Raw genomic sequence first — 16,881 nt, forward strand, 5'->3', positions numbered from 1 at the left:
GTATATAGAGTTACTTTAAAAAGAGAATTAATTATAGAGACTTAGTAGTGATATTTAGGTTGCCTAATACTTCCCATTAGAAGGTTCTTTTGACCTTTTTGAGACGCTTTAACATCTCCATTGTTTACCACAGGCCTTTGAAATTCAGCAATAGGATTGATGTTTGGCGAGGGAAGTGCCTTTTCTTTGGAAATTCCATACAAAAATCTGTTAAAAGAACAGTATTTAGGTTTCAAAATCAAACACACAAATGTTGGGGAATGCCATATTTACAGTTGGCCAGGCAACCTTAATTCAGTCACCTTGTGCACATGTATTGAGATACATTCTTTAATTACATGATTGCATACTATTTTTCCCCTACAGGTAGATTTTTTTTGTATGTAATATAGAGAATAGATGCAGCATGGTACGTTTTCCACATTGTCCCACCAAAGTGCTTCAACCAGGTTTTGGAGGTTCAATTGATAGTCTAGACTCACTAACTTAATAATTGATTACTAGTAAAAATGCCAGTGATACTGATACTTTGTGTGATATGGATTGTTCCCCTTTAGGAACTGAAACCACAAACTTACTTTACATAGATCAGTGTTATTTTGTTTCAAATTCTAGAATATAATTCTCTTTGCCAAAAGCTGGGAATAGGTGACAGGGGATGGATCACTTGATGATTACCTGTTCTGTTCATTCCTTCTGGAGCACCTGGTATTGGCCACTGTCGAAAGACAGGATACTGGGCTAGATGGACCTTTAGTCTGACCCAATATGGCTGTTCTTATGTTCAGTAAATTACTTATGGTTGTTTAAGTATGTTGCATAATGACAGATGGTTAGAAGACATCATTTCCTCATACATCACCCTGAATGCAAGACATGTCATTAAGCAGCATGGCCATGTGGGCTTTTGTGTGTTATTGCTTAACAATGCTATAATACAACATGACAATAATAAAGCAGTAAATATTAAGTAATAAATGAAGCCGTACAAACTAATGAATGGCATAACTTAAGCAGTGAATTTTTTTCTAGGGCAAAACTCTTTACATGAAAAACATGCACTAAAACTCCCTTGCATGCTAGGTTGGGAAGATTTCAGGAACAGGAAGTACTGAAGTGCCAAAGGTTTTATGCAACAGATGGATCATATTTGCTGTAATCATAATCAAAGAAATTATCTTAGGTCAGATACAGGAAACACACTTGAAATACGTGTTGCTTTACCATACTTTGTATGTTAAATCTTCTACTATACTTGAAAATATTATGACCTGTTCTCTCTTAGTATAATTTAAACACTTCAAATATATTCTGTAATTCTGCAATTTTCTTTAGTTTTTATGTTTTTACATATAAGAAGCTATCGTACAACAAATTTTGAGTTATCGCTAGCAGGTCAAAAGAAACTAGTTAACTCAAAGATACTAATATATTTAATTATCCCTTTCATTTTATACTGTTACAATTACTTGGACTAATGTCCAACTATGTCAGTTGTCTGTACAGAAACTATTTGGAAGTAGCTTATTTTGTTGTATTTTCCGAGTGCTGTTTTGAAAACATTGGATGAAATCCTGGCTCTATTAAATTCAGTGGAAAAACTCCCATTGACTTAGTAGAGACAGGATCTTGCCTACTGTGTTTATGAAAACTTTGAATGTTTCAGTGACAGATAAGTTATTTACCTCTGTGACCTATTCAAGGACTCTGTATCTAATTTTCTGTTAAAGTAAGAAACTAGATACTATGGCTTTGCACTCCAGTCTAGAACCATGATAGAAAGATGAGCTATAATCCATCTTGTATTCAGATAAACAAATTTAGTGTCTAAACTAAATTGTGTAAATACTGTAAGGATTGATTTAGGGCTTAACTGTAAAATTGGATTTCATTTTACAAACCAATTACCCAAACCTAACTAATCTTTTAGATGTATCTATTAATATACTTGATTGGTTGCCATTTGCTCTTGGTCAAAATATCTTTGTGGTTACAGCATTGACATGCTGCACACATTGTAGTGCATGGTACATCTGTTCCTGCTGAGTAGTATCTATAGAGGAACCAATTTTCATTTAATATATCTGAAATGTCTAAGGAAGTGCTGTGTGAAATACTACAATTTTCTCAGCTCAACTGAATTTGAATTGCCAAGCATTTTTCAAGAGATATAACTTAGGGTACGTCCATACTACCCGCCCGGATCGGTGGGTAGCAATCGACTTCTCAGAGTTCGATATATCGCGTCTCATCTAGACGCGATATATCGAACTCTGAACGCGTTCCTGTCGACTCCGGAACTCTACCACTGCGAACGGCGGTGGCGGAGTCAACGGGGGAGCCGTGGACGTCGATCCCGCGCCGTGAGGACGGGTAAGTAGTTCGAACTAAGGTAGTTCGACTTCAGCTACACGAATAGCGTAGCTGAAGTTGCGTACCTTAGTTCGACACCCCCCTTCCCCCCCCCCAGTGTAGATCAGGCCTTAGATTAATGATGTCAAATGAAGCTGTAAATCTAAAGCTAAATGATATCTTAATGTTTACATTTAAGTGATATTTAATAAGAATGGCTTCCTTATTAGATGTTATCCTTTGTTCTACTTTGAGACATTACACTCTCTTGTCTGAAAAAAATTACAGCATATGTTGAGGCTAAATACAATACTTCATTATTACGTATTTAGCATGATTTTTAAAAGAATAGACCATGCAAATTATTTGACACAGTAATGACTTCTTTATTTTGGCATTTAACATGTTAACTTTGGATGCTGCAGATCACAATTGTTCATTGTACTAAAAAACAGTGTTGCAGTATCCAACTTCCAAATATTTTTTTTTAAAGATAAACATTATTTCTTTGGATTTCTGTAATAACAGACAAGTGTTCTAGGCTCCCTTCCCACTTACTAACACGAATAAAACATAATTAAGTAGCAGTTTATCCTCTCCAACATCCCAAAAAATTGACTCGTCCAACAATGCACAATTTTCCTCCTGCATTGCAGATCTCACCCCACCCTCTGTAGCAATCTGTGCAAACAGTTGTGGCATGCTCCAAAAGTGGGCAACTCCTTCAGACTGAGAACTGCACATATTATACTTGATGATTAAGAGCCTGCAAAAGTTCATTTAAAAAACACAAAAACTATTCTTAGTACCAGAAAATGGACAAAAGATCTCCTAAAACTGCCTTACTATAAAAAGTATTGCTTTTCCTTGAGTGGTGGTTTGTACTGTATTCCACTGTCGGTTTTTGCAGAGAATTTGAAAATAATGTCCATTGATCCGCTCATGCACCCTCACTCTCCTCGCGCTTCTGTCCGAGGCGATAAAGCACAGGGCAGACTGACCGCATCTCCAGGTCAGATCCTTCTGCCCCCTTGTCTGAAGCAGTTCTAAAAAGCATAGTTGTAAATAGTTTTTGCAGTTTTAACTGTAGCTTTACTAGTTTTATTTCTTTCCTAGTTTTAGTAGTTAGTAGTTTTAATGTAAGTAACTTCAATGACATCCCCCAGGGTACAAGATGGACGTTTGAACAGCAGTGTCCCCTTAATTTTCCAGACCGAGGTGTCTCTTACTCTAGTGCTAGTGAAAAGCAGCCTCTCCAGGGTCTGCTCACACTGCCATGTCAAGGCACACCCAGGAAAGTTACATGAATGCTTTCCCAATCACCCATGAACTAATGCAGGGCAACACCCGCATATCCCTCAGTCCAGCCTTGCACCCAGAAATGTGCATCTTACACTGCTCAAGACCGCCTGGATCAGAGTAAGCTTATTAATTAGTTTGTCATTTCATCAGTGGAAATGATCATGCCACAGCCTTTGTTTACTTGAGTAGAGATTCCCCCAGATACTTCAGTCAAAATGCACTAGTTTAGATAAAATATTAAAACGTGTATTAACTAGAGAAAGATTTTAAATGATTATAAATGATAAAAGCATAAAAGTCAGAATTGGTTACAAAGGAAATAAAATATAGAATGGCAATCTAATTCCTAAATTTACCAGGCTAACCAAGACTTGAAGCAAGCAACTTTCTCACTCTATCAGATGCTGCAGGTAGTTCACAGTTCATTGTTCTTAGTTCACAGGCTGGATCTCCTTACAACTTGGGAGGACTACTCCAGTTCAAAGATTTTTCTTTGTTTTCTAAACGATCTTGCTCTTGGGGTGGGGTGCGGAAGTAGAAGCCATCGTCTTTTATTTTATACCTTCCTTGTTGAGGAACACACCCATCCCAGCTGGGGTGTAGACAAAGCAATCTCTTGTGTACGTCTCTAAGGTGAATTTTAAATTTCTGGCTCATACCTTCTGTATACGTGACATTTATGATGACATGCAAAGCCTTAGTTATTTCTGAGGAGGTGGTCTGTAGGCATTCTCCAGACTCACAACTTGTTTCAGAAACAAACCTATAGCAAAATTGGATAACTCTGTATACAATGATGGTACACACAGGACAACAATGCTCAGTAGATCATGAGTTTTCAAATGATACCTCATAGGGCATGCTTTGTACAAAATATATCATAACCGTACAAAAGTGGTGAACATTGGGTACAGGGTGCCACAACCTCCTCTTTAGAAACATAGAAATTGCCATACTTGATCAGACTCAGTCTATCTAGTCCAATATCCTGTCGGGCAGTAGCCAGTCAGTACCATTTTTGAAGAATCAACATATCAGAAGTGAGATGTGTTTTATAGTTTATAGTATGGTTAACATCTTGGATCAGGTAGAACCTCTTTTTTAAAGGATCCCAGAAATTTTATAAATTTAAATCTAAAATATTATATAAAACTATACACAGGAATAGCTTCATGCACCAATAAAATTCAACTTGTTCTGGGATGAATTGTGGGAGTACTTTAACAGTGCATAGAAATGATAACAGAAAGATATAGACCCCATTTACCTGAAATGGCAGGAAGACTATGTAAGCATTTGCCAGAATGAGAATTTGGTTGGGACACTTCTAAATTCAAATGGCCTTTTTTTGTACATATATACTTTTCCATTCAGCTTTTATTCTTCTTATTACTATGTAAACTGCCGAAAGCACTTGAAATTAATTAAATAATGCATGAACTATACTGTCATCCTTGTGGATGGGTGCCCATTGGTCCACATTCAAGCCTTGCTAAATGAGAGGTACTGGAGGGATATTGTGGAACTTGAATGTTTTGAAAAGAGAGAGAGATGATTGAATTGTGGCAAGAGTGCATTAATTTATAAATAAATTCTGCAAACAGCTTGTTAGCCATTCAGTACTAGAGTGGGGAGATTCATGACCCAGGAAGAAGTAATAGGATGGAGCACGGTGGTCCTTCCTTTCAACAGAATGTGTATCTCTGCTTCAGAATTCTCATACACCCATAATACAAAGGCTAATATGAAAAATTGCAGGGCTTGAGGATAGTACCCTGATAGGAATTTCATTATTCTCTCCCTAACATGTAGCTGGGATGGGCTTCCTCTCCAAGACATTGTTCCTGAACACTATTAGTGAGGCTTCTCAACCATATGTCATCGGTAAATAGGCTTAAAGGTAAACTGTTTTCAAGAACTGATTATAATTTGTCCAGTGTTTTCTGATTTTTTTCTAAAGTCCTATGAAACTGATGTAATCCAGAAAATACCAGATTTTCAAGAATCTGTAAAATGAGTTCATTTCTAAAGATGTGGTGGTCAAAGTACGCTGCTCATTTATTTACCATATTAAGAGTAGACTATTTCTGTGACAGGTAGAAACACGGACTGTCTCTACCGGGAAAATGTCACTGAGCAATGTTAAAATACAATATTTTTTTTAACTCCTTATCTAATCTGCTGAAAGTGTCACAGTTGCTCTGAAACTCTACCTCTGAAACTCTGAATGGCCAAGATCCTTGAATATAAATGATGCTGTTTGGGTCTATTTTATGCAGATGGCCATTACGCTGTATCATTATTAGCCTTTTTTTTAATGCTACAGTTAAATACAATTCCCAAAGGATGATAGGGGAGGGAATTAATGAAATGGGGAGCCCTTCCTCTTTGCATATACACTTACTTATATACACCTCTACCCTGATATAACACGATACGATATAACATGAATTCTGATAGACTAACAGACGTTTTGCAGCATGAGCTTTCGTGGGTGAATACCCACTTCTTCGGATGCAAGAAGAAGTGGGTATTCACCCACGAAAGCTCATGCTGCAAAACGTCTGTTAGTCTATAAGGTGCCACAGGATTCTTTGCTGCTTTTACAGATCCAGACTAACACGGCTACCCCTCTGATACATGAATTCTGATATAATGCGGTAAAGCAGTGCTCTCGGGGGCGGGGCTGCACGCTCCGGTGGATTAGCGCATCAGCGTGTCTAGCTCCGACATGCTGCTCTGAGTGGTGTGTTAAGGGTGGCAGGCCGTGGCCAAGGGGTTGGATAAGGGGCAGAGGGTCTTGGGGAGTGGTCAGGGGACAGGGAGCGGAGGGGGTTGGATGGTTCTGAGGTTCTGGGGGCAGGGCAGTCAGGAGACGGAATGGGGGTGATTAGGGACGGGGGGTCTCTGGAGGAGGAGGTCGGGGCAAGGAGCAGGGGGGCTTAGATGGGGTGGGGTCTTGGGAGGGGTGGTTGGGGCAAGGGATCTCTGGAGGGGGTAGTCAGGGGGCAAGGAGTGGGGGGGCTGGATGGGTCGGGGATTCTGAGGGGTCAGTCAGTCTTCCCTACCTGGCCCTCAATACAATTTTGAACACCGATGTGGCCCTCAGGCCAAAAAGTTTGCCCACCCCTGCATTAGGCATTCTCATCTCTCCCGCCTATTTTAATCTCGTTTCTAAATTGTGTGCAGTATAGACTAAGCTTAAGTTGTCTCATTAGTTGTATTTTGGAAACATTGTAACTCTGCGCTGACATTTTCTAAACAATTAAAAAAATTGTTAGCATTAATACAGTATTAAAATACCATTGACATGATGGCAAGTAGTTTACAGCCACGGAAAGGAAAGGCATGGACAGTCAAAGAAAAATTGGAAGCTTTGGACAGGCTGAAATAAGGAATGAGCCAAGCGAAGGTCTCAAAAGAACTAGGAGTGGGGAAATCAACGTTAAGAGGGTGGATCAAAGATAAGGAAAAATTACGATCAATGCTAGTTGAACTGGATGAAAGTGAAGTCTGGAAAGGAAGCGCTTAAAAACTGCCCAGGATAACAAACTAGACAGACCAGTATTTATGTGGTTTAACCAAGAACGCTCCGACGGCACGCCAATTTCCGGTGACATTATAAGGAAACAAGCAGAGAAATTGAAGAAGGATCTCGACTTTAGATGCTCGTGCGAGAATGCTTCTGCACATCAAGGTAACGAATTTAAAGCTAGCAGTGGATGGCTTAATCGTTTTAAAAAAGTCATGGCATTCAGCAAGTCGCAGTTTCAGGATAGACGCGCTCCGCAGATATAAGAGCTTGTGACGAATACCCGCTAAAGTTACAAGAGATCATCATCGAGGGTGGCTACGCTCTGGAGCAAATCTATAACGCTGATGAAACTGGCTTATGTTATCATATGCTGCCGGATAGAACACTTGCATCTAGGACCGAAGAACAAAAGGCCGAAGGTTTTAAGGTGATGAGAAGAGTGACAATACTTCTCTGCATGAATAAAACCGGTTCACATAAAATAAAACCTCTGTGCATAGGCAAATCCAGGTCACTTAGGGCTTTCCACCATAAGAACATGGATTTGCTTTCATTCATTTATCGCCATTCAAAAAATGCCTGGATGACATCGGATATTTTCGAGGAATGGTTTAAGAAATGTTTTGTACCAGCTGTCCGGAGCCACCTACGCAGACAAAATCTGGAGCCAAAAGTATTGCTCCTACTTGACAACGTCCCGCCCACCCCCCAGTTGAGATCTTAACCAGCAAAGACAAGAAGATAAAGGTGAGCTACCTTCCGAAGAACACAACGTCCAAAATACAGCCCCTCGATCAAGGCATTATAGCCACATTTAAATGAACTATCGTAAAGCCTTGGTAAAGAAAATTGAGGACAACATTAGGACCGAAGAACAAAAGGCCGAAGGTTTTAAGGTGATGAGAAGAGTGACAATACTAGTAGCATAACGGCTGTCATCAAGAAATTGAATTTTCTGGATGTATTTAACTTAGGCAAGACAGCCTGGCTAGGAATCAGTCCGTCAATGATAGAGAAATGTTGGCATTGTGGTCTCAAAAGTGATTTTGTCACTGAAAGCGATGACAACCAAGATGAGGAAGAAGATGAAGATGAGAACAACTTTGAAAGTTTTATGGAAGAAGAGGCCATGGAGGCAGAATGAGTATACAGGGAACTTATGGCTCAAAGTGGGATAGCTGATGTTCAAGAGTGGATGGAGGTGGATGCTATGTGTCCAACCTATGAATGACTTACAGATGTAGATATAATTCATAATGTTTCCCCTCAACCACCTGGTGCCTCAGAAAATGTGTCTAACCCTGAGGATAGTGACGAAGAACCCTCGGTGCCACCACCCAAAGCTGCTGATGTGGTTGTAGGGTTCGAGATTGGTCTTAAGCCAGGATGTGGATAGACTGCAAATACTGCAGTTAAAATCCATAATTGCCCTGGCAAAGAAGGCTCGCAGTAGCATGAAGCAACAAAGTATAACAATTTTTAAAATTTTTTTTTAAAAATGTTCTTAAATAAGAAAGCATCTTGACCCCCAAAAAAGCTATTTACCATTTTATCAATGTCTCTAAAACTTGATTACTTTACCTTTTTTAGCTTCATTTTAACCTTTTCTATAAGTAAAAACTCCCATCTGCAAAATGTTTTCAAACTATTTAATAGTTAACAGTTCATATTACTTAACAATTTACGCATAACATACAGTCATTGGCTAAGTGACAAAGTGGCCCATGCTCCTGTTTGCTAAAATACCAAAATCCTTTTTTACAACAGTTTGTAAGGATGTGTAATTAAAAGCATTTTCTGATATTTTATGTGAATTTTGCATTTTCCTAAGCATTACACGCAGACCAAACGATTGATGTATGATGAAACCTAACCCACATGGTTGCATTTAGCAGTGTTTAGTACCTGTGTTGTTAATACACTGTATCTTTTAAGTAAGCTTATAAAATAATTGTTGTCATTAAAGAAAGGAGATACAATTTAACCATTGTAGAACAGATTTATTTACTGCATACACCATGTTAGTTCTAACAAAAATGATTTGCTGACTATTAATAACAGAGATGCTTGAGGCCAAAGCAAGTTCAATATAATGTGGTTTCACCTATAACGTGGTAAGATTTTTTGGCTCCCAAGGACCGCATTATATCGGGGTAGAGGTGTGGTATGGATTATGTATGATAGTTTTAAATTACAAGATCATATTATTTTCCCCCCACATGACCTCAATCCCATTTTACTTTGTAGGTTGAATGGTGAATGAAACAGTTTTGTATAGGAAGGAGCCCAATGTTATTTGTGTAGTAAATGAAGTAACAGTCCTCAGGACACCTGCCTCATACAATGCAAGAGTCAGATGGTGTGTGAAGCATGAAGCTTGCATTTGATAATGCAGATAAAAATAAATGTTCAGCAGCTGCTTCGTGCACTGAGCACCATCCATTTTGCACACTGAATGAGTTAGGGGCCCTGCAGGGAAAAGTAGTATGTGGTTGTGCCACTTAAGAGTGCATCATAATGCACCAGCATCTGGAAGAGTTAAGGTTGCATGGAAAATCTTAATTTTATGACTCTGAGTGTTTCACTTTGCAAACTTTGGTCTTCTAATTGTTTTTTTTAATATGAGGTGATATATAATTTCTGATCTTTCTAAACTCAAGATATGGACAGTGCATTGACACATTTACCCAAATAAATAGGATTTCAATGTTTTTAGGGTATGTATAAATTAAAGGAATAACATGCATTGTCATTACATATAGTGTAGGTTGGTTAAACCCTATTAATATAATAAGTTGCATATGACATTGGCATAAATTTCAAGATGATATATCATAGAATATCAGGGTTGGAAGGGACCTCAGGAGGTCAAAGCAGGACCAATCCCCAGAGAAATTTTTACCCCAGTTCCCTAGATGGCCGCCTCAAGGATTGAACTCACAACCCTGGGTTTAGCAGGCCAATGCGCAAACCACTGAGCTATCCCTCCGCCCCAAAACAGGGAATTGAACCTAGGTCTCCCAAGTCCTATGGTAGTCCCTTAACCAGTAGACCATTTTTTCTCTCTCTCTCTCTGTGTCTGTGTCTGTGTCTCTCTCTGTGTCTGTCTCTGTCTGTTACAAGTTTGCATTATTAAACCGAAGAGGTAGATATCTATTTTGGAGAAGTATATTGTTCTTAGGACTGTTTCCTAATACTACCTAATGAAGAACTGAATTGATTTGTTAACACTTAAAGGGCTAGAGAAATATTTACTATGATAATGATAGGGACCCCACCAAAGTGCTCAGAATGGTGTTCATTAGAATAAAAATAAATATAATAAAAACTTAAAAATACAAAACTTCTTAAAATATTAACACAAAAACAAATGAAGTATCTAATTTTTCAATGGGAAAGATTGAAAAGGAAGGTACTATATTACAGGGTCAGTTGTCATTCTAGAGTCATACTTTGTAAGAAGCACTTTAAAAACCTCCTCACTTAGCAGGAAGTATGAAATCAGATAATTTCAAGGTGGGGAGGACATGTGCGAGTTCAATATTGTAGTGTCAACCACAACATAGTGTGCTCTTGACTTCAAGCACAGCAATGGGATCCTTAAAACAATGGCAGCCTGTGGGCACAGAAACCCACTACATGGCCCCATCAGTGTTATTGTCAGATAATATCCCACATAACGCATCAAGTTCAGTTTCTTAATGATCCTTTTTCAGTTACTTGTCTTGTGTCATAACTGATATTCAGTAGCATTTAAATCATTAATGCCAACTTGAGTTCTTTCTCAGGGCTAGGTCCACAGATCCTCAGTGTGGGTTGTCTCCTGTCTGTAACTGTAGGGGGCAGAATCACAGCTCATTGGACAGCTGACAAGGGACAAGCCCCCACCTTCTGGAGACCCCCTGAGTTTTGTTCTGTCTCTACTCTCAGGCAGTGAAATCCAGCACCAACTGAGAGAGAATGGTGGGGAAAAAAGCTTGAAAAGGCGGTTTGTCTCCAGCCAGAATTATGACATCTCACACACCCCATGACAGCTCAGGTACCAGGCTAGGAGATTGGCTGAGAATGGTCCAAAAAGGAGACAAAGTTTGTGTTCCTCCTGCTCTTTAACTTTGCCAGAGAGTGCAGAAGGAGAGGCTAGTGCATTGTGCACTCTAGCCGCTTGGTCAGAAAGGTTTCACTTTGGCCACTTTAGCCAGACTTAGGAGACTGATTCCCCAGGAGTCTTGACAACCAGGCCACAAATGTCTCAAAGGATGATAGAAAAATTAAGAGAGCCCTTCAGCCGCAGGAGACGGTTGCATGAAAAGGCAACAGCCCTGCATGGGGAAACCATAAGTGAGACCAGCTGAATCCATCACAAGCAGAGCAAGGAGCAGTAGGTGAGACGATTTTGGGTGTGCATCTTCCTGCAGTGCAGGTCTCATTACTCCCCACCCCTTCCTTCCCTTGTCAAGCAATTCAATCTCTTTCCCCATGGAGTTCTGCGCAGAGGGGAGAAGGGATTCCCCCCCTCAGGAAAAAAATACCTTTTGGGCTAGGGAGCCCCTGGATTTAGCACAAAAAGTTCCTTTACCTCAGATATCTCCATCTTGTGAGCCCCAGGCAGCAGCTACAGCGTCCCATCACAGGCATTCTATCCTCTCTCTAAAGGACAAAGATAAAGAGGTACCTATTAGCAGAAGAGGTTTGCAGGACTCTTCATCTGACCCAGGTTCCCAATCCCCACCTCCCTTAAGGAGTAAAATTTTTAAAAAGGGCAAACAAGGTTCAAGAAATTACCTCAGAAACTTAGAAAACTGGCCGGTCCTCCATTTGACAGCAGTTCCTCGGACTTATCCCCAGAGGATGCCAGAGCTAAAGGCTCTTCACATAGGGTTTTCATACTCAGAAAGAAAATTCATAATAAAAGGAGTAGAATTTGTTGTCTGGTTCTTCATCATTTAATTCATTTTCATCCTTATCTTCATGGGTATCAACAAAGACAAAAAAAAAGTTAGGAAATCTGTTAAATTTAAATCAAAGGGAAGAAAAAAGAAGTCAAGAAGAAAGTCAGGACGTTTTTCACAGGAGAAAGGTGAACTCTCAATCTCAGAATCTAAATCACAGGATGAAGAGAATCAATAGGATCTTTTTCCAGCTGAATGATTTGAAAAAGGTTGATTCGATACTTAAGTATTCTATCGGATGAGCTTACTAGAAAAAATTCTAAGGAGGAAGAATAGAGGATTGGTACAGAAATTACAAAAAAAAGTATTTTCCAACAGGTTAAACTGAACCATATATTTCCCCTTCATGTCTTTTTGGAAAGAGTAATTAAGGCTGAATGGGAACCCTTGGCAAAAGTCTATGACAGGGGTCGGCAACCTTTCAGAAGTGGTGTGCTGAGTCTTCATTTATTCAGTCTAATTTAAGGTTTCGCATGCCAGTAATACATTTTAACATTTTTAGAAGATCTTTTTCTATAGGTCTATAATATATAACTAAACTGTTGTATATAAAGTAAATAAGGTTTTTAAGAATCTTCATTTAAAATTACATTAAAACGCAGAGCCCCCTGGACCGGTGGCCAGGACCCGGGCACTGAGAGTGCCACTGAAAATCAACTTGCGTGCTGCCTTCTGCACGCGTGCCATAGGTTGCCTACCTCTGATCTATGACATTGTCCAGCTGTGAGAGAAAATTCTACAACATGCACCATAGCAAAGTAGATTTTGTGTCTTTTCCCAAACTGGATGGGACAGTTTCATCATTAGTCAAAGAGACTGCTATCCAAATGGAAAGGGACTTTTTCCTTAAAGAATCCAGTGCCTACAGAGTGGAAATATAACTGTATCATACATTTTTGAGGCTGTATGTTCCTCTCTGAGGGCTTCTGGTGTGGCAACATGTTAAGCAAAAGCAGTTCTGGCCTGGACTGACAATTTGGTAGCCAGATTGCCAAAAGGCTAAGCAATCATGGTTAGGTTCAGAGTTAAAGAAAGTCTCAATGGCTTCAGCATTCATTGCTGATGCAACCAGAGATGCTTTGAGGTTTTCAGCACAAAGCATGGTCTCCAGTGTGGTGAGTAGACAGCACCTCTGTTTACATGCGTGGAAGGGCTATATAGAGGCCAAAATCACATTAGTAGTTTGTTTTTTAAATATTCAGGAGCTTGGTTATTTGGGGAGCCATTAGACAAAGGTTCCTCAGATAAATCAAAGACCTTACAGAACCTTCCTAACTCTGGTTAGGAAACTCCAACTCTAGGAACAATGTCATACTATGGTCAGGAGAATACTGACAACACCTATGGGGGAGACTATTAAAGTTCAAGGACCCAATGGCCTCGCTCCACATCAGACAGATGGGTCCTGGATGTGGTTTAACAATGGTACATCATAGAATTTTCAAAGATTGTGAATTGTCGTTTTCCCTTTCACTGTTATCATCAAATCTGCAAATGAGGTAAAATATGCTAAAGGCCATAGTTCATCTTTTGTGAATCAGTGCAGTATCGTTCCTGAGATGGAGACGTTCTCTGGTCACTACTCAATCTTTTGTTCTGGTACCCAGGAGATCTGAGGAGGACAGAGCTGTGTTGGACTTAAAACACCAGAACTTGTTCATAAGGATCATGTTCATGAAGTTCATATCAGTGGCGATCTGCCAGGGGATTACTTTGTTAATCAATATGAAGAAAGCCTGTATTCACTAGGCACATATGAGATTTCTGCAATTTGCTTATGGGAGTGATCATTTTGCAGTGCAATATGCTGTATTTTAGACTGTCATCTGCACCTTTGAGTGTTCTCAAAAGTTCTCATTGTTCTAGTGGCTTTTTCTCAGGCAGAAGGGGATACAGGTATACCCTTTCCTATTCTAGGCAGACCCCCATCCAAGGAGGTGGTCTGCTTGAGTGACTCAGTAAATGATCCAAACATTGGCGGCAAACCATTGATAACTACTCTGAGTATGGTCCATGAGGCTGAGGAAAGGTCTCTTCTAGTCCTGTTTCTATGAATCTATACTCAGCATCATGTAACCAAAGTGTCTCATGTTCTGGAATTTTTACAAGATGGTTTTGATATCAGGTTGCAGCTCCTGTAAGTTAAAAGTTCTTCTTTGAGTGCTTGCTCATGTTGATTCCAATTAGGTGTGTGGGTGTGTGCTGTGTGTACAGTAACCAGAAGGTTTTTCCTCTAGCAATACCCGTCGGGTTTGCTCAGGTGCCCTCTGGAGTTGCGCCTCCATGGCATCATATATACGGTCCTGCCACCACTTCAGTTCCTTCTTACTGCCTGTGACGGTTAGCCAGAATGCTCATTTGCTCTTGCTTCAGCAAGCCTTCTCCCTAGTAGTCTTCAGACTGTCTTTCTGTAAATAGTTTAATCAGTTAGTTAGTAGTTGTAGTTAGTCATTATATAGTTGGATTCCAGTAGGGAATTGTTCTGGGGGTACCCCCTGCTTCCCTACCCCTTCTTCCCCAGTGCCAGGGCATGCCTCGGTCCCAGGGTTTAAACCCTGTGTAGCTTGTAACAAGCCTATGACCAGGAGCAACCCCCACATTTCCTGCTTGAAGTGCCTGGGGGAATCGCATCAGAAGGACCATTGCAAAATCTGTAGGCGATTTTGCCCTAGGACTCAAAAAGAAAGAGACCAATGGTTGAAGATCCTTCTGATGGAGGCTGCCCTCTGCCCCCACTCGGAGCCGAGTTCAGACAAACCAATGCCTAGCACCTCAACATTGGTGCACAGTGCTCCAGCATTGACACAGGAAACTTCAGCCCCGAGAAAGGACTTGGATACAGACGCTCGGCATCAACAGGGCTCCAAGCATGGCACTGTTCCCCAGTCCCTGCGTGCCCCGCAAGAAGAAGAAGCCGGACGGAGGGCACTCATCCACACCGAGGCCGGGATGGAAGGGGTCAGTCGAGTCCAGCTCCTCAGGACTCCCCTCCTCGGGAGAGTCGCAGAGAGGCTTTGGAGCTGCCCTTCACACTGGAGACCTTTGAGGCAGCGAGAGAGCTCATCGCCTTCACGGCACCACGTTCCCCGCCCAGGCGAGATAGCCTAGATCTCCATCTTGGACTTTAAACGTTGTACTCAGTGCCATAATGCATGTGTCCTTTTTACTTGACTATCAAAACGACTCTTCTGACTGCTATCACTTCTTCAGCAAGAAAGTTGTTAGAGTTGGGAGCTTTATCCATCCTGCTGCATCTTTTACAAAGATAAGGTGGCTTTGAGAATGGATCCCACCTTTATTCCAAAGTGAATTTGATTTTTCATCAAACACAAGGGATCTCATTGCCTGCTTTTTGTCCACATCCTTCTCACCCAAAGGAGAAGCTATGGCATTTGTTGAATGTAAGATGAGCCTTAAAGTTTTATGTGAAAAGGACTGAGCATAAGAAAAACAGACTTACTGGTCTTATTTCATCCAAGAAAAAGAGGTGCTAAGGCATCTAAATCATCAATTTGAGTAGATACGCTGATGCATTGCTGAGGCATATAGAGCAAACGGATTCAATTCTCCACTGGCCATCGGAGTTCACTCAGTACAAGTGGTGGTGGCATCGTGGGTGGAGAAAGGACAGGCCAGTTACAATGAAATCTGTAAAACTGCAGCTTGGTCATCCCTGCATACATATATACCTTGTTTTACAAGATAGATATTCAGTTTTCAGGTAATTCAGCCTTTGTCATGTGGGTTCTGCACACTGGTGATTCCTTAGAGAAAGGGAATCCTTTCTTTCAGTGACATTATTTTATTCCCTCCCTAGGAATTTTGTCACTGCTGAGAAAATCCCATGCAGAGAATTTGTGGACCTAGCCCTGAGAGAGAGAATGGGAGAAATTTTGGTTGCTTACCTGAAAATTTTCCCTTTTCGAAGGAATAGGCCCACAGATCTGTTCCTCCTTGAAAAAGGGAGATCTGTTTAAAGTTCTCTGCAGTAGTAAATTTTTTCTTTGAGTATTATTTTGGCAAGGTGTTGATGTAGGATGAGAGATTCATTTTTGTTGTTGTTTCACAATCCAGAGAGGCTAGCTTTGGAAGCATCTCAAAACTGAGGGGGTCTCCAGAAGATAGGGGCTAGTCTCTTATCAGCCATCCAATCAGCTTTTATTCTAAACCTACAGACAGGTGATTATCCACACTGAGGATATGTGGGCCTATTCCTTTTGAAGAAAGGAAAGACTTCAAGTAAGCAACCACAAATTCTTATTTTTAAACTTCTTATTAATCTGCAGGAAAACATTTGATTTGGGTTTTAAAAAAAAAAGTGTAACCAACTATTCTAACTTGTGTTAATTTTAGTTGTTTTCAAAGTGGCTGCTGTTTTATTGCCTCTAAAAAGTACTATAGAATTTTAAGTGTCTACTTATTACTTAACTTATTTTAGGTACTGTGGTCTTTGGAATGTGGACATTGGATTTCAGAGGAACCATATGAACTGTCAGCCAATTTCCCTGCAGCTCCTGTAAGTTAAATGTTCCTCTGTTTATGAATTTAGATTCATTTCTCTGTTAAATGAATAGTTACAGAACTAGGGGTAATAATGGTGACGGACTATCGTGAATAAGTGTCTTTATTAGAAAAAATATAGATACACGTATTCTCTCTTGCTCACTCGCACTCTTTCTCCCCACTCTTGTCCAATCCTCCTTCCTGAACAGTATGCAAAACCTGTGGTACAATATGTAAACA

At 40.2% G+C, this 16,881-nt stretch overlaps 1 protein-coding gene across 9 annotated transcripts in view; it reads left to right on the plus strand.

The window, feature by feature from the left end:
• Window positions 1-16,881, plus strand: part of MCPH1 (microcephalin 1) — a 220,576-nt gene that overhangs the window by 77,181 nt on the left and 126,514 nt on the right. For 8 of the 9 annotated variants that reach the window (XM_045008990.1, XM_045008988.1, XM_045008996.1 and 5 more), the window contains one exon: window positions 16,577-16,654. The exons of the other annotated variant lie outside the window; for it this stretch is intronic. In XM_045008990.1, coding sequence (XP_044864925.1) covers window positions 16,577-16,654 — 78 coding nt within the window. The remainder of the gene's footprint in view (window positions 1-16,576; window positions 16,655-16,881) is intronic. 9 annotated transcript variants of the gene reach the window in all.

Source organism: Mauremys mutica, chromosome 3 (assembly GCF_020497125.1).
Source record: "Mauremys mutica isolate MM-2020 ecotype Southern chromosome 3, ASM2049712v1, whole genome shotgun sequence".
NCBI classification, from domain to species: Eukaryota; Metazoa; Chordata; order Testudines; family Geoemydidae; genus Mauremys; species Mauremys mutica.